At 49.3% G+C, this 18,278-nt stretch overlaps 1 protein-coding gene across 1 annotated transcript in view; it reads right to left on the bottom strand.

Annotated features, from left to right (window-relative positions):
* Positions 1-18,278, bottom strand: part of LOC144784205 (vomeronasal type-2 receptor 26-like) — a 145,477-nt gene that overhangs the window by 84,695 nt on the left and 42,504 nt on the right. The window contains exon 5 of the mRNA XM_078662862.1: positions 11,404-11,631. Within this exon, the coding sequence (XP_078518988.1) occupies positions 11,404-11,631 (228 nt within the window). The remainder of the gene's footprint in view (positions 1-11,403; positions 11,632-18,278) is intronic.

Raw genomic sequence — 18,278 nt, 5'->3', positions numbered from 1 at the left:
TCGGGCCGCTCAAGAAAAATAACGTGGGCTTGAGCGTCATCTTGCGCACATGCGCAGAAGGAGTACAAACCGACCCGGGGAACTCATTGCAGAGCTCCTGCCAAGTAGTCAAGAACAAGCAAGCCTGGGAAAGGTGCTCTATGAACTCTTTTTTTGAATGACACCTTTATATGAATTGAATAAAATGTATTACAATCAGTGTTCCCCTGACGTCAGCGCGCACCACCTAGCGTGGAGCACGCACACAGGACGTCCCTAGAGAGTCGCGCCGCCTGCCGCTTTTAAAAAGCGAGCGGCGCGATCATGAGGCACTTTTCCGTGTGGCGGCGGAGCGGGCGTGAGTTCAGGTAAGGAGGCGGGGGGGCTGTTGGGGGCTGGTGGCGATTGTGGTGCTTGCAGCGATTGTGGCGCTTGCGGCGCTTGCGGCGCTTACTGCTGTGTGAGGGCGTGGCAGACTGTGTACTTTTGTTTAAGTATTGCTGATATTCAGAGCCCGTGAATGGGCTCTGATTATCAGCAATACTTATACGAGAGGCTACAGCGGCTGGGGAACGAGCGGAACAGATGGCAAGATGGCATAAAGGCACAACAACGAGTGGGACAAAGGGCATAAAGGCACAACAACGAGTGGGACAAAGGGCCCGAAGGCACAACAACGAGTGGGACAAAGGGCATAAAGGCACAACAACGAGTGGGACAAAGGGCATAAAGCACAACAACGAGTGGGACAGAGGGCAGAAGGGCATCAAAAACGAGTGGGGCAGAGGGCAGAAGGGCACCAAAAATGAGTGGGGCAGAGGGCAATAGGGCACCAAAACCGATGGGACAGAGGGGAAGAGGGCATAAAGGCACAACAACGAGTGGGACAGAGGGCATAAAGGCACAACAACGAGTGGGACAGAGGGCATAAAGGCACAACAATGAGTGGGACAGAGGGCAGAATGGCACCAAAAACGAGTGGTGCAGAGGGCAGAAGGGCACCAAAAACGAGTGGGGCAGAGGGCAGAAGGGCACCAAAAACGAGTGGTACAGAGGGCAGAAGGGCACCAAAAACGAGTGGGACAGAGAGCAGGAGGGCACCAAAAACGAGTGGAACAGAGGGCAGAAGGGCACCAAAAACGAGTGGGACAGAGGGCAGAAGGGCACCAAAAACGAGTGGGGCAGAGGGCAGAAGGGCACCAAAAACGAGTGGGTCAGAGGGCAGAGGGCACCAAAAGCAAGTGGGACAGAGGGCAGAAAGACACAAAAAACGAGTGGGACAGAGGGCAGGATGGCACCAAAAATGAGTGGAACAGAGGGCAGAAAGGCACAAAAAACGAGTGGGACAGAGGGCAGGAGGGCACCAAAAATGAGTGGGACAGAGGGCAGAAGGGCACCAAAAACGAGTGGGACAGAGGGCAGAAGGGAACCAAAAACGAGTGGGGTAGAGGGCAGAAGGGCACCAAAAACGATGGGACAGAGGGGAAGAGGGCATAAAGGCACAACAACGAGTGGGACAGAGGGCATAAAGGCACAACAGCGAGTGGGACAGAGGGCATAAAGGCACAACAATGAGTGGGACAGAGGGCAGAAGGGCACCAAAAACGAGTGGTGCAGAGGACAGAAGGGCACCAAAAACGAGTGGGGCAGAGGGCAGAAGGGCACCAAAAACGAGTGGGACAGAGGGCAGAAGGGCACCAAAAACGAGTGGGGCAGAGGGCAGAAGGGCACCAAAAACGAGTGGGACAGAGGGCAGGAGGGCACCAAAAATGAGTGGAACAGAGGGCAGAAGGGCACCAAAAATGAGTGGGTCAGAGGGCAGAAGGGCACCAAAAGCAAGTGGGACAGAGGGCAGAAAGGCACAAAAAACGAGTGGGACAGAGGGCAGGAGGGCACCAAAAATGAGTGGAACAGAGGGCAGAAAGGCACAAAAAAAGAGTGGGACAGAGGGCAGAAGGGAACCAAAAACGAGTGGGGTAGAGGGCAGAAGGGCACCAAAAACGAGTGGGGCAGAGGGCAGAAGGGCACCAAAAATGAGTTGGGCAGAGGGCAGAAGGGCACCAAAAGCGAGTGGGACAGAGGGCAGAAAGGCAAAAAAAACGAGTGGGACAGAAGGCAGGAGGACACCAAAAACGAGTGGAATAGAGGGCAGAAAGGCACAAAAAACGAGTGGGACAGAGGGCAGAAGGGCACCAAAAAAGAGTAGGACAGAGGGCAGGAGGGCACCAAAAACGAGTGAAACAGAGGGCAGAAGGGCACCAAAAAAAAGAGTGGGACAGAGGGCAGAAGGGCACCAAAAACGAGTGGGGCAGAGGGCACCAAAAACGAGTGGGGCAAGGGCAGAAGGGCACCAAAAGTGAGAGGGACAGGGGGCAGAAAGGTACAAAAAACAAGTGGGACAGAGGGCAGAAGGGCACCAAAAACGAGTGGGACAGAGGGCAGAAGGGCACCGAAAACGAGTGGGACAGAGGGCAGAAGGGCACCAAAAACGAGTGGGGCAGAGGGCAGAAGGGCACCAAAAACGAGTGGGGCAAGGGCAGAAGGGCACCAAAAGCAAGTGGGATAGGGGGCAGAAAGGCACAAAAAACAAGTGGGACAGAGGGCAGAAGGGCACCAAAAATGAGTGGGACAGAGGGCAGAAGGGCACCAAAAACAAGTGGGGCAGAGGGCAGAAGGGCACCAAAAACGAGTGGGGCAAGGGCAGAAGGGCACCAAAAGCGAGTGGGACAGGGGGCAGAAAGGCACAAAAAACAAGTGGGACAGAGGGCAGGAGGGCACCAAAAATGAGTGGAAGAGAGGGCAGAAAGGCAAAAAAACGAGTGAGACAGAGGGCAGGAGGGCACCAAAAATGAGTGGGACAGAGGGCAGAAGGGCACCAAAAACGAGTGGGACAGAGGGCAGAAGGGCACCAAAAACGAGTGGGGCAGAGAGCAGAAGGGCACCAAAAAAGAGTGGGTCAGAAGGCAGAAGGGCACCAAAAGAGAGTGGGACAGAGGGCAGAAAGGCACAAAAAACAAGTGGGACAGAGGGCAGGAGGGCACCAAAAACGAGTGGAACAGAGGGCAGAAAGGCACAAAAAACGAGTGGGACAGAGGGCAGGAGGGCACCAAAAATGAGTGGGACAGAGGGCAGAAGGGCACCAAAAACGAGTGGGACAGAGGGCAGAAGGGAACCAAAAACGAGTGGGGCAGAGGGCAGAAGGGCACCAAAAAGGGCAGAAGTGCACCAAAAACGAGTGAGGCAGAGGGCAGAACGGCACCAAAAGCGAGTGGGACAGAGGGCAGAAAGGCACAAAAAACGAGTGGGACAGAGGGCAGGAGGACACCAAAAACGAGTGGACAGAGGGCAGGAGGGCACCATAAACGAGTGGGACAGAGGGCAGAAGGGCACCAAAAGCGAGTGGGACAGAGGGCAGAAGGGCACTAAAAACGAGTAGGGCAGAGGGCAGTAGGGCACCAAAAACGATGGGACAGAGGGGAAGAGGGCATAAAGGCACAACAACGAGTGGGACAGAGGGCATAAAGACACAACAATGAGTGGGACAGACGGCATAAAGGCACAACAATGAGTGGGACAGAGGGCAGAAGGGCACCAAAAACGAGTGGGGCAGAGGGCAGAAGGGCACCAAAAGCAAGTGGGGCAGAGGGCAGAAGGGCACCAAAAATTAGTGGGACAGGGCAGGAGGGCACCAAAAACAAGTGGGACAGAGGGCAGAAGGGCACCAAAAACGAGTGGGTCAGAGGGCAGAAGGGCACCAAAAGCGAGTGGGACAGAGGGCAGAAAGGCACAAAAAGTGAGTGGGACAGAGGGCAGGAGGGCACCAAAAATGAGTGGAACAGAGGGCAGAAAGGCACAAAAAACGAGTGGGACAGAGGGCAGGAGGGCACCAAAAACGAGTGGAACAGAGGGCAGATGGGCACCAAAAACGAGTGGGACAGAGGGTAGAAGGGCACCAAAAACGAGTGGGACAGAGGGCAGAAGGGCACCAAAAACGAGTGGGACAGAGTACAGAAATGTACAAAAAACGAGTGGGACAGAGGGCAGAAGGGCACCAAAAACGAGTGGGACAGGGGGCAGAAGGGCACCAAAAACGAGTGGGACAGAGGGAAGAAAGGCACAAAAAACGAGTGGGACAGAGGGCAGGAGGGCACCAAAAACGAGTGGCATTTGGCACCGCAGACAAGCGAGGTTTCGTTCCTGGCGCACATAGCCATGGTTGCAGCGCACAGAGACCCTCCACTGCCGCACACAGAGGAAAAAAATTAGAGGGAACATTGATTACAATGTATAATAAATTTGTACAAGTAACAGGATATTGAATAATACATTAAGGGGCAGATTCAAGTAACAATAAAGTCTTATACATTTGCATATTCAGCAGTGGTGTGAGCCTGACACCCCCTAATAGGTCCAATCAAAGCCCAAATTTAGAGGTAAAAGTTACTTTAGAGAGTGGGACATGAATAAAGTAAGGTATAACTAGGGTAGATTAGACAATTAGTTGGAACCAGATGCAGAGATCGAGAGACTCCTGAATCGAGATTCCAGAGACGCAGATGCAGACACCGACACCCCAGAGCAGTGCAGCACAGACTCTTGAGAAAAATTACTGCAGATCCAAAGCTGATTGCTGATTAGAAGAAGATTTGCGGAAGAACACTCGAGGAGGGAGAGAGCTGGAGTAATGGTGCGGCGCTGGTCGTCGGAAGCGCAGAAGAGGTCCAACTGTTCTATCCTGTCCTGATCCTGTCCTGAGTCCTTTGCCCCCTGAAGTCTTGTGTCGGGAGGCCCCGATGGTCCCTAGGCCTGGGGATTGGTTTTCCAGCATCTCATTTGGGTAATATATATTTTCAGAGATTAAGTTAATGATCTTCTCAATATGTACTTTTGTCGTCTTCTCTATCCACTCCATATTGTTCAGGTGACAGTAGTGACTGATTTTTATGAATTTCTGCTAACGCATATTTTCTCCTTCAAGTATTTCACTGTATTATTAAGTGTTTACATTTCATTACAAAATTTTAGATAAAGATTTAAACGACAAACAGAGTCCGTGGCTATTGGCGTCCGTAGTTATTATGCGTGAGAGAGTGACAATTGTTACAATAGCCATGAGCGTCTAGCCAACTAATTAGGATTCATCGAGTGAAAGAATTGGTCTATTTATGTAGGGATCGGGTAAGTAAAGTAACAGATCCTGAATTGGTAATAGAAAAATAGATCAATCCAAGCAGGAAGTCAGAGAAGAAGGGTGTAAGTCGGGAAAACATCAGAGGTACAATGTATGGTTTCAGGTGCAGAGTGAGAAGTAAAAGAGGAAAGGGCCCAGGTGAGTACCTGATAAGGCATGGGTACTCACAAACTTTCTTCGGGGACCAAATTTACAGTGTGGTTTGTGTCCGAGGGCCGCACCGGTGGAGGCGGGGTCAGTGGGGGAGGGGGCAGGGCTAGAGCAACAAAAAAAACTGTGACCATGAGGTTGAACACAGGTTCCTGCAGCAGACGCCTTCGCCCACTGAACTACCAGACCCGGAATACACACATCTCTCTCTCTCTCTCTCTCTCTTTCTCTCTCTCTCTCTCTCTCTCTCTCTCTCTCTCCCTCTATCTCTCTCTCTCTGTCTCCCTCCCTCCATCCCTCTCCCTCTCTCTCCCTCCCTGTCTCCCTCTGTCTCACTCACTCTGACTGTCTCACTCCCTCTCTCTCTGTCACTCTGACTGTCTCACTCCCTCTCCCTCTCTCTCCCTCACTCTGACTGTCTCACTCCCTCTCTCTCTTCCTCTTTCTCTCTCCTTCCCTCTCCCTCTCTCCTTCCCTCTCTTTCCCTCTCTCCTTCACTCTCCCTCCCTCTCCCTCCCTCTCCTTCCCTCTCCCTTCTCTCCCTCACCCTCCTCTTCTTCCCTCTCCCTCACTCCCCTTCCCTCTCCCTCACTCCCCTTCCCTCACCCTCCCTCACTCTCCTTCCCTCCACTTCCCTCACTCCCCTTCCCTCACCATCTTTCCCCCTCTCTCCCCTTCCCTCCCTCCCTCCCTCACTCTCCTTCCCTCTCTCTCTCCCTCACTCCCTCCCTCCCCTCCCTCCCCTCCCTCCCTCATTCCCTCCCACACTCCTTCCCTCACTCCCTTTCCCTCACTCCCCATCCCCTACTCCCCTTCCCTCTCTCCCTCACTCCCCTTCCCTCACTCCTCTTTGATGGAGCAAGGTTTTGCATGTAAAGTGACTTGCTTGTACTCAACCCTCTCGAAATGATAGCTAAAATATTAATCAACATGTTTTGTTTACTTATAATTACATTACCCGACATTTCTAGTATCTAGGAGAAGCTTTTCAATGTGCTTTTACTAACGGTAACCCGAGTGATCTAATATGGCCGCCGCAATGTGGGAACTGTACTGCGCATGCGTCTGTCACACTCACGTGACATGTTGTCTTCTCTACTTGGTGGGAAACCTTTGCTTCTGTGCACTAGAACTAAGATGGCCACTTTATGTTTTAATGTGCTAACACTTGCATTGCTGCTTATACTAGTTGTTCGTTCTGCCTAATAGCTAATGCTATAGTTAAAATTAAGTAATGGGAATAGAGTAGAGATAAGTGGTATATAGTATATTAATTTATTCTGTGTTCTAAAATAGTTTCTCTTTGAATTTGCTATTAGCTCGTATTTGGGCCTGGTGTAACCTTACCCAACTCCATTTTGAAAAACTTGAGTCTGCGCACAAGATTCCAAGAATCCTCAAGGCATGGCATTGGACCACTGCCGACGACAGTCTTGACTGAGATGCGCATGGGAAAGTGAACCCATGACGCTCCAAGAGGAAGTCAACTTACAAATCTTCTTCTACATTGTATTCATTATTGAAACATTAACTGTCGGGTGGAATAAAAGTGCATGGGAAAATAAAGATATTGGCGGGAACGTTAATTTTAATATTTGAAAGAAATGATCTCATAATGGTATGGTGTGATGACCTCTCCTCATCTCTTGACCAATCAAATTGTGGGAATACACGAACTCGCAACATTGGGGGTTGGTACACTGCCCTGGAAATGGTATAACTAAGGTAGGCTTAGCTAGCTAGTTTGTCCGACTTGTCCGAATAGCTGACCTGTCACTGACCCAACGCATTCAATAGGGGATCGAGAACAGAGGTGCCAGCGGAGCACTCTGTCAGAAGATATCGATAACCCAATCGGGGCTCTAAGGGAGAAGATTCGATAACCCAATCGGGGTTCAAAGGGAGAAGATTCCATTACCCAATCGGGGTCCAACTGTTAGCCGCAGAGAGGGGTGTGACGCTGGCGTTGCACTTAGCTGGGGTACCAGTCCTGACCTACAGCTATCCTGATTTTGCCTTCACCTGTCCGGATCTGAACCTGTTCTTTCCTGTGGACACCTGAACTATCGGAAGGTTCTGTTTCTTGTCTCAGCCCGTGGCCAGGGTTGGTCTTCACACCATTCTCGGTAAATATAAATTCATGTGGGTATGTTATTGTACATTTCCCATCCTCTCCCCTTCCTCTGTTTTCAATGCCTAAAAGAAATATCATAACATTTCTACATATCATTGCTTTAGTCCTTATTTTCTTAATCGAAAAGGCCCTGATTTCACATTTATGGATTGTATTATTTGAGAATTTACATAAATGAAGTGTTCAAACTTTTCCTGAGTCTGTGGTTATTTAAGGAAATGTTATGTTTATACCTATTATGCTAACTCCCTTGATCCTTAGGACTTTAGGTGCCAGCGACAAGGATTGGTAAGTCAAGGTGTACAAGTTAAGTCCTAAATGAGAATATATATATAATCCCTGATTAGAGCAGGGTTACCTGGTTAATGTGTGTATGTTTATGGGCCCAGGTGAGTACGATAATTAGTCAGGTGACCTCGTGCTCTATCACCTTACTTCACTCCCCTTCCCTCACTCTCTCCCTAATTCCCCTTCCCTCACTCCCTCCCTCATTCCCCTTCCCTCACTCCCTCCCTCCCCTTTTCTCCCTCCCTCCCTCACTCCCCTTCCCTCATTCTCCTTCCCTCCCTCCCTCCCTTACTTCCCTTCCCTCACTCACTCCCTCCCTCCCTTACTCCCTTCCCTCACTCTATCTCCCTCACTCCATCTCCCTCACTCTGAATCCTTCCCTCTGTCTCCCTGTCCCCTCCTCCCTTTGTCGCATTCCTCCATCTGTCGCCCTCCTCACTCTGATGCCCTCCTCCCTCTGTCTGTCTCCCTCCCTCTGTCTGTCTCCCTTTCTCTGTCTCCCTTTCTCTTTCTCCCTTTCTCTGTCTCCCTTTCTCTGTCTCCCTTTCCCTCGGTCTCCCTCTGTCTCCCTCCCTCCCTCTTCCTCTGTCTCCCTCCCTTACCCTCCCTCCCTGCCTTTCCCTCTGTCTCGCTCCCTCTCCTTCCCTCCCTCCCTCTACCTCCCTCTGTCACCCTCTGTCATCTCACCCTGCCTGTGTGTCAGCCCTGGCTGAGACAGCTTCCCGGGCACACACTCCGCTGCACCCGAACACTTCACAGGTCTTTAAAAGATCATTTGCATGTTAATGGGGATGTGTTGTATTTCACCTCCTCTTAGTATGAGTACCCATGTGCTAAGGTAACCATTTGCCTTTGGTGATGAAGAGATAGGTGTTTCCCAGTTACTGCCCAATAAACATGATTTCTGCTCCATCAGTCTGATTCATATGTGCGACCCTCGGAAATCGGTGTGTACCCGTAGTAGTGCCTCATTCTACTTCATATTGCTCTGCTGAACTTGCACCTTTGTGTTTGACCAGGCTGGTCTGGCGTAACCCATATCAACATGAACCGGTCATTGTGCCTCATTTCTAGGGACATACGGAATATACAACTCTTTGTTTGTGTGACCTGAAGTGGTTGGTATGACTCATCCCAATGTGCACCAGACCTTGTGCCCGGACTGCCTGGGTATGACACAGATCCACATGTGGCTGAGGGGGTGCCTTCTGCATTCGAAAGGCTCCCCTCCGTTATTCCCCATTCATTTTTGCTTCCTTCCTGACCCTCATCTCGGCAGACCAACTGACCTCTTCTCACCTGGCCTCTTCCAAAGACATCATGGCACCAGGTAGTAGCAAACAGATTAACTGGGCTGGAGCAGTGCTTCTGAGTCAGTTCAGAAGCGGGTCAAGAGACTGCGTGACTTCTTTCTGTTTTGAGACCTGTGGGTGACTTCCTGAGTGGCGGCCAAACACCTGATATTTATGTCTAACTCTTAATTAAACTTGTTACTTTCTTCACCTGTTCCCGAGAACCCATTCTAAGTGCTATCTGGGGATCTTCCATCCGGGGTTGTGGAACAGCCAGGGTGAACTGGAGGGTGGAGGAAGGTTTGGGCCACGGGGTCTGCAGAGTGTTATCAGTTGACCTGCTGAGTATCAGTGCACTGCATTTGGGTGCTGAGTGTGTATGAGTGTAAGAACATTCCGTACAGACTGGCTGGTACCAGTGACACCGCGTAGCGGTTTGGAGTGAATGTGTGTGGAAGTGACAGTGTTCGTACAGCCAGTGTTTCACAACATTGGACTGCAGTGCGGTTTTATGTGTTGATTTCATACCAAAAGCACTTTACATTTAACACTGGTTGTACCTGCATGGCCCTGGCCCGAGGTGCTGCTAAAAAGTGGTCTAATTTCCTAAATGTACATGTTTCTGATTTTGCTGTGACCTAGGGTGCCCCCTATAACTGTGTGGGATTAAATTATAAGGATTGTTGGGGTGGATCTGGGTGTATAACGTTTTGCACAGCTTAAGCGTGCTATGTACTGTGTGGGGGGGTTAAATTAGGAATTGTCCCCAGTGTGCATATTCGTGATATTGTTACAACACAAGTGAGCCTAGGATTCCTAGTAATAATTCCAAGTGTGATTTATGCCAAAAAGTACATGACGTTGATGTTGCATTGATTATATGCATGTGCTGAATACAAACAATTTCTACATGCTTCTTGTGTGAAATCTCTTTTGTACCGCGTGGGGTATTTATCATTAGTGAGTGCTCTACCAATGCTTTACACATTGCCTCTGCGATAAGCCTGACTGCTCAGTGCCAAGCTACCCCAGGGTGAGCTCAGGTTATACAGTGAGTGTAATCACCTGCCCTTTGACGGGGGTGGTGGTTTCTGTCTGGCTGGATCTTTGTCTCAGCCAACCAGAAAACACTGCTGCCAACATTGTCCTTGAGTTTCGGAGTCATTAAACAATTCCCCTGCCATGGGTCGCCAAGTCTGACATTATAGCCAGAACTATGTGTTGACCTTCGTTCTGCCCAGTACAACACTTGCGTCTGTTACTATAAGCTGGTGGTCAAGTGGAAGACAAGCCATCAGGTAAAGGTTTCTGCTATCTGAGCCAATTTAAGCTCTGTGATGGAAACCCCACATTATTCCATCTCTAAATTGACCAGGGACACTTTTTTTGGCGCACCAGCCATGCAGAGTGCTGACATATCTACGAGGCCACGCAAAACCACTTTATGTGGCTTTTCATGTTCTTGTAGATATGAGTTAGGCAAAGCAGCGCAAGTCTCTATGTTGCCTTACTCTGCGTCAAAGAGGCATTCCTTGGGCGGCTCTGTGGGTTTAATCCTGGGAATGCACGAGGAGAAATAACTTTATTTCTCCTCTTTCTTTGTGTGCTACATTCTGCAGCACACATGAGAGAAAAATTACTCCAATTTTTGTTTTTGTGTGGGAAGGTGTCCCTTCCTGCACAAAAACAATAAGTACTATAATTCAGGCACCCTTGCACTGGGAAACATTGTTTACAACGTGGGGATTACATCGCGATGCTATTACATCGCGTTTTTCACAATGCTAGTCGTTACAACGACTTGTGCTGGATGGCGCTCTAGGACAATTAATAGTATAATTTACTATCCAACACCTTCCCTACTGTATGTAGACTGGAGTTGGAATAGGAAATTATAATACTCCTAAGTCCAGCGCCCTCCAACGCAAGTCTTTGTAATGACTTGAGTTGTAAAAATCGCGATGTAATGTACTGCGATGTAAATGTGTGCGTTGTAACGTCATACATCCTCTTGCACCATGGTGCAAGGGTGCCAGCATTGACGCTAGGCAGTCAATTGTGCGCCAGCGAAGTGAGAAAGCACAGGAATGCACCATATCTCAGCGATATGGCCCATTCCTGCACTTTTCTTTTGATGCATTGTAGCGCTGCAAAGTGACTTGTTGCTTTGCCATGCATCAAAAACTAGTAAATAAGCCCCTTAGAGTTTTGTGGGGGAACCGAACTGTGATTTACTGGTGTTCACCCTCTGGTACAAACTGTCAATGAAGCAACAATTACTTTTCCATTCGATTATTATTTTCCTTTCACATTCACATGTTTCTCTCCTTTTTTCCAAGTTTGTTCCCAAATCAGACAGGAGCCATTACCTCTTTAAAGTTGGGGTGCCAGTGAATGGCGCGGTCATCAATGACGAACTGTTCTTCCCCGGAAGGGTTTATTTGGAAGCTTCCCACTTTGATCCTTGTGGCATTTTTGAGGTCATAGTAAATCCAACTGGAAATGTCAAAGCGTGTGGGAGGGTCCCCTCCAAAATCAAAGTAGATTTCATCACCAGAGGAAGTTTTAAAATGAAGATTCTGCATGTAATGATGTAACTGGAAGAAGACAGAGAAATTGAAAGAAGACACAGCAAATAACCATAAGCCCCAATAATACCTACAGCAGTGGGCAGGGCATGACTTAGCTGCTGCTTATCGACATACCATTTTTGCAGAAGAAGCTTTGAATAAAGCACATTTGGTGGGTCAGAGGTCATAAAGGGTCCACCCCAATGCAACTCAGGACAACTGCAGTTGTCCAGGTGTATTTCTGCAGCAGACGATGCAGTGAAGAGCTGCAGCCATGCCAGACTGAGGCAGTGAATTTGCTCTAGTAATAACAAGATGGCTGGAGTGGTAGAGACCACACCGTGCCTGTTGAAGGGGCGTTGGATGCTGGTACTCAGCAGACGCGTGCAATTGAAGTGATAGGTGTCGCAGGAGTTGGTCATGCCATGAGGGCAATAACTGGAGTCATTCAGTGGTCAGTACCAGGATAGGGGTGGCAGGACTTGGTACAAAGGGGCAGATTTACTTAGGGTTTACGTTCCCCTTGTGTCATGCAGGGTGACGCAAGGCAAGGCAAGATCTGGAAAGCCACCTTGCATGGCTTTGCGTGGCTTAGTAAATCCAGAGTAACAAACAGCATCCCCAATCACTGCCTTGCAGTACCCAGGTTCTGAAAATATTTCAAAGGTGGGGCATGGGGTTTCCCAAGCTTCCACCCATGGATACTGATGCAAACCCTCATGTAAAGCTCTCTGATACCCGATGTCTCAGGTCTAGTTCGCACTATATAAAACTTACAAAAAAACAAACAAACAGAGTTAATCATAAGAAGTGAACTGGGGTTGCATCAAAAGGACACGCCTTTCCAAGTGAGATGTAATGAGGCAAAAGAACTTTATTTCTCATCCTTATTTCCTTGTTCAATGTGTACTGCATTCTGTGGCACACATAGAAAGAGGAAAATAGCTTATAAGATTGAATTAATCCTCTTAACACAGGCCCCCTTGAAGCATGGTGCAAGGGAGCCTAGTTTGGTGCTAGGCAGTACAGAGTGCAGCGGTGCAGGGCGTGAGCAGAAATGCAGCATATCTTAGTAGATATGGCTCTGTCCCTGACATGCATCGCATCACAGCAAGTTGTCCTGCTGCGTTGCGTTGCATGACTTCTTAGTAAATCTTCCCCAAAGTGCCTATGTCTGCGGTCGTGTACTATTTATTGATGAGGGAGGTGAAGCATGGGTGTGTAGAATCTGTTGTGCTCATGCAGAGGTCATCACAGAGATACTCATGGCTTTGCTAGATCAGGGAGTGTTGTCTGAAAAATGACCTGGGTAAATCTGTCTCTAACCGCCCGGGTATTTCGATATTGGCTTCTTGTTCTTTATTGATATATTTATTTATTTATTTAGAGGTGTTTGGATGCAGGTCTGTCTGTGGCAGCGGCAGACGCATCCACTTGGTGTGAGCTGCTTTGCCTGGTACGTGAGGTCCCCGGTGACTCACTCACTTGTCCCGCAAATTGTTTTTAAATTTAATCTTTTTTAACATTCCTGTTTTAAAGTTGAGCTGAATATGATCTACCTCACTGTCGCTTTTGTGGCCTGCCCCGTTCTGCCGCGTCCTTGTGGGCATTTGTTCGCGGAGGGTGAGGCAGCCCAGAACTTCCGGGCACGCCAGGAAACAGGGAAGCGCTCTAGTCGCGCTGTCCTGCCCCAGATTTAAGAGGGTGGTTCTGTGGCCGCGCTGTGGATGCAGGTCTGTCTGTGGCAGCGGCAGACGCATCCACTTGATGTGAGCTGCTTTGCCTGGTACGTGAGGTCCCCGTGACTCGCGCATTTGTCCCGCGAATTGTTTTTAAATTTAATCTTTTTTAACATTTCTGTTTTAAAGTTGAGCTGAATGTGATCTACCTCACTGTTGCTTTTGTGGCCCACCTCGTTCCGCCGCGTCCTTGTGAGCGTTTGTTCGTGGAGGGTGAGGCAGCCCAGCACTTCCGGGCACGCCAGGAAACAGGGTAGCGCTCTAGTCGCGCTGTCCTGCCCCTGATTTAATCCGGGTAGCACAACGGCTGCGCAGCGGGTGCAGCGGGCGCGCCGCCGGCCGCCGAAGGCGCACCAAAGGCAAGCCAGTCTGCGCCCGTCCGCGGCTGGTCGCGGCCAGGGGCCAGAACCCCTGCCCGAGTTAACATCGTAGGACTAAGTAGGTCACAGTATACCAGAGAACAGCTGCTTAACTGGTGCCCCAAGGTTGTATGGAATGCGCCTATGATGCCTTAGCATTGTGTGGTAACGGGGGGGAGGAAGAAACAATCAAAGCTATTAGCATGATGCTGCTGAACTGGCGCTCTCTGAATAAGCACAAACTGGAAGTCCACGACCTATTAACGGATGGCCAGCCGGATGTGCTCTTTCTGACAGAGACATGGCTTGACGAGTCATCTGCCCCATAGATCCTAGAAGCCCTTCCTCCAGCATACGGCCTGCTAAGAATTGACAGGGGGGCCCAGCGAGGGGGGGGAATTGCGATGGTTCACAAACGGGAGCTAGCGTGTGTGCTAGATGCAGTAAACATTACGAATAGTGAGGCAGGATTCTTTTCGATCAAAGTTTCCCCGAAAAACACTATTAATGGCTTTCTTATTTATCGGCCTCCAGGGACGGTCACTCAATTCATAGATAGCCTGGTAGAGGTGGTAACTCAGCATGCACTTCGCTATAGCAAGCTCCTCATTTTGGGTGACCTTAATATGCACTTTAAGGACGCAAGCTGTACAGAGGCGCAAGCTGTCATAACCGCTATGAAGCCCTTGATGCTAGAACTTCAATCACTGACACCCACGCATCAATTGGGCCATCTGCTAGACCCTATTTTTGCTAATTGGGAAGGAGTGGATGTTCAGCCCCCCACCAAGGTTCCCTGGTCTGACCACTGTCTAGTATCGTTTTCCGTGGCATACAGCTCGACGGAACTGAAAGAAAGGCAACCCCTACTCCCCAAACGCAGGAATTGGAAAAAATGTACCCAGGAATCATTCAAGCTGGCCTTGATGCTAGAGCCTCCACCGCGTAGTGACACCCTCAGTGAGGCCTGGAAAGTCTATGAAGAGTGGATGGCGAAGGCGTTAGATAAAGTGGCCCCATGGACGAACAAGGCCCCTGTAAGGCTTACTAAAACTGCTCCATAGTTTAACAAGGAGCTTATGGCAGCTAAATCTATATGCAAAACCCTAGAACGTAACTGGCGCAAAGATTACGGATTAATTCCCAAACAGCAATATAAGGACAGTTTGAGGAAGTATCACAAACTGATAAGAAAAGCGAAAGGAGAATTCCTTAAGGAGAGGATTGAGTCAGCGGAGAATCCCTCCAAGGAATTATTCGCTATATATAAGGAGCTCACGGCTCCCACCAGGATAGTAGCCCAAGACACCTTTTCCGAGGAGGCCTGCAAATTGATTGCAGACCACTTCGAAAAAAAGGTGGAGAAAATATACGCCTCCTTCCCGGTTGGGACCGGCATGTATACAATTGACCCGAAGAGTTGCATGAAGCACACTGAGGACATACACCTGAACTGCTTCGAAGTTCCTTCTAGACAGGAATTGCTGAGCATTGCGTGCAGTATTCAATCAGGCTCCCCCAATGATGCTGCCCCACCCAAGAGTTTTAGGAATCAGTTAGAAACTGTAATTTATCATATTGGTCACATGGCCTTACTCTCCTTTCAGGAGAGCCATGTGCCTGATGAGTGGAAAAGGGCCCAAGTTATTCCTTTAAAAAAGAAAGCAAACCTCAACATATCGCAACTGGAAAATCTCAGACCCATCTCGCTTCTTCCGTTTTGTATGAAGGTTGTGGAAAAAATAGCAAACATCCAGCTTATGAAATTTATGGAAGAAGGTCAGTTTCTCCATCCGACACAATCTGGCTTTAGGGCCAGGCATTCACAGAAACAGCCCTTCTTTTCTCTACGGAGATTCTCCGGCAAAAAGTGGACGAGGGACAGACAGCGGCCTTGGTTCTATTGTACCTGAGTGCGGCGTTTGATACCGTGTCGCACACTACGATGCTGACTCGCCTCACAGAAATTGGAGTTTAGGGATTGGCTCATAAGTGGCTATGCTCATTTTTAAAGGATAGAAGCTTCCAAGTACACTGTCCTCCTTTTAAATCTACCTGCCGATGGCTACGGCACAGGGTTCCACAGGGCTCGAGTCTGAGCCCCACCTTATTCCACCTTTACATGGAGCCCCATGCACGAATTGTGGAATCATACGGGGTGGATATTGTTTCATACGCCGACGATACACAATTAGTGATTACCTTAGCCCAAAGCCAGGTCGAGGCGGCAGCAAAATTTTCCACCTGTCTTATGGCTCCAGCCGATTGGATGAATAAAAACTGCCTGCGCCTTAACGGAAATAAGACCGAGATACTGGTGATCGGGAGAGCACCCTCTATCTGGTCATCGGCCTGGTGGCCGTCTGAGTTGGGACCTACATCTACCCCCTCAGGGATGGTGAAGAATTTAGGCGTCCTTTTGGACACTAACCTTTCCTTTGGACAGCACATTGGAAGGCTGTCAGGTAAATGGTATGGCATTTTAAAAACCTTACGCAAAGTCCTTGACCTTCTTCCCGTCAACTCTAGGAAAATGTTAATACATGCCCTAGTCACCCCCCATCTGGACTATGGGAATTCCCTACTCATTGGCCTGAACAAGAAAGGGATTCAACAGCTCCAATGTCTTCAAAATGCGGCGGCCTGACTTGTCCTGAATCTGTCTAGAAGGACATCAGGGAAACAGGTCTTGTCGACCCTTCATTGGCTTCCCATATGGGAACGCATTTTGTTCAAAAGAGTGTGCATTACACACCGCATCGCTCAAGGAAGAGGTCTTATTTATCTACAAAAACTGTTGACCATTCAGTGCCCCATACGCAATTTGAGATCGCTGGGAAGTATGCAGTTCCGGGTCCCCCGCATCCATAAAGCGCGAATGGGAGGTCACACATTTAGGTACCTCACCTGCAATCGGTGGAACGAACTTCCCATTGAACTCCGTATGGAACCGTTGGAAGTAAGGTTCCGCCTCAAACTCAAAACACACCTCTTCCCGAGAGTCTAATTCTTGTAAGTGGGGTCTCTACCTCCTCGTGTTACCGAGCTACCAAAGTCATGCTCCCTTGTTGGACTGTATCTATAGCGCGGGGACACACTGATATAGTGTAACCAGGCGCTTTATAAATGATTTTATTATTATTATTATTATTATTATTTGTTTGTGAGGAAATACTAAGTACCGTTTGTATACAATCAAAGCACTGACATAAAGGAGAATTAATATAATTTAAGGAGGACATTGGAAGTTAGAGTCTACTCAGCAGGATACACCCAAAAGCAGTCTTCATGAAATGTGGAGCTGGTTTAGCATGTTCAGTCTTTTAGAGGACCTAAACATGTATAATGCATTGTATCGAATATTGACTGAATCTGACACTCAGGGCAGGTTTACTTACAATTCAAGCAGCGAGGCAACTTCTTGCGCAGTGCTCCGTGAATGGGAGAGAGTTGAAAACCACCATAACTATATGAAGCTCTTGAGCTCTCTCCCGGTAGTGGCACACTTGTGGCTGTCTAGCACAAATGTATCTATCCTGAAATCTAGAAGCATTTACACCAGCAGTTGCAATGCTGCAGCAAAGTTTGGGGAAGCTGTAGAAGAAGAAACAGTGGGACTGTAATTAAGTAGGTTGAGCGGAGAGCGTAATTTGTCCTTTTGGGAATCTCTGAGCTCAAGTGGTGGTGGAGGCGCAGTAGCGCCACAGCTCGAGAGAGCAGCGTGTGCCAGGCTGGGCATGCAGTGGTGGCCCATAGAGGGCAGACCAGAACTGTCCAGTGCTGGAGGAAAACAGTGGCGGCAGGCAAGGCTCACAGGTGGTGGGCTGAGGGGCTTGTGGTGCAATCTTGCCACTGGGTCCCGGGTCTCTGCTCCTGATCTCCTCGTCGAACTCGAGGAACTGGAAGCACAGCCAGGACCCACTGACCAATCACATTTGGTCTGAGCGTCCTGGTTCGACGCTCAGCCAGGGTATGGGGGCCTGGACATGTTCTCCACGTATGCTATAATGCAGCCTGCATGGAGAACAGGGAAAGTGCACATGACTGTTATAGGTGGCCCGAGAGGGCCTGCCAAACAGTCATGTGCAATTAGGAGTGGGCAAACCACTCCTCCCCGGCCCTGCTCTGAGAGCTCCAGAGGCAGAACAGCCCTAGTAGAGCAGCACAATGCATAAAATGATAACTCACAGTTATTATAGTTTTATGTTTCTACTTTGCACTGCTTAAAAGCAGTGGGGCGACGCTCCTCTGCCATAGGGAAGGAGCCGCCACTGGAGGAAACACATCATAGAGCCCGTTGCTCACTGGTCTCAAGATGTTCTGCTGACAACAGGATCCGGATTCGAACAGGCCGTGGCAGCCAGTATAATTATCTGGCCCGCCAATATGCCCCTGACAAATTTGGTGAGTGGACCATGACAAGACTGACATGGCCCGCTAGGAAATAAATGCCGGACGTGGAAGCTACACTCCCAGCCACACCAGAACTGGGCAATGAGAGCTAGGTGCCACAGGGAAGGGTGGAAGGCTGAGGGGGTGCAATATAAATACTGCCAGTGCTACTGGCAGGCAACAT

The sequence above is a fragment of the Lissotriton helveticus genome, chromosome 10, assembly GCF_964261635.1.
Source record: "Lissotriton helveticus chromosome 10, aLisHel1.1, whole genome shotgun sequence".
NCBI lineage: Eukaryota > Metazoa > Chordata > Amphibia > Caudata > Salamandridae > Lissotriton > Lissotriton helveticus.
This window is presented reverse-complemented; position numbering and strand designations above follow the sequence as displayed.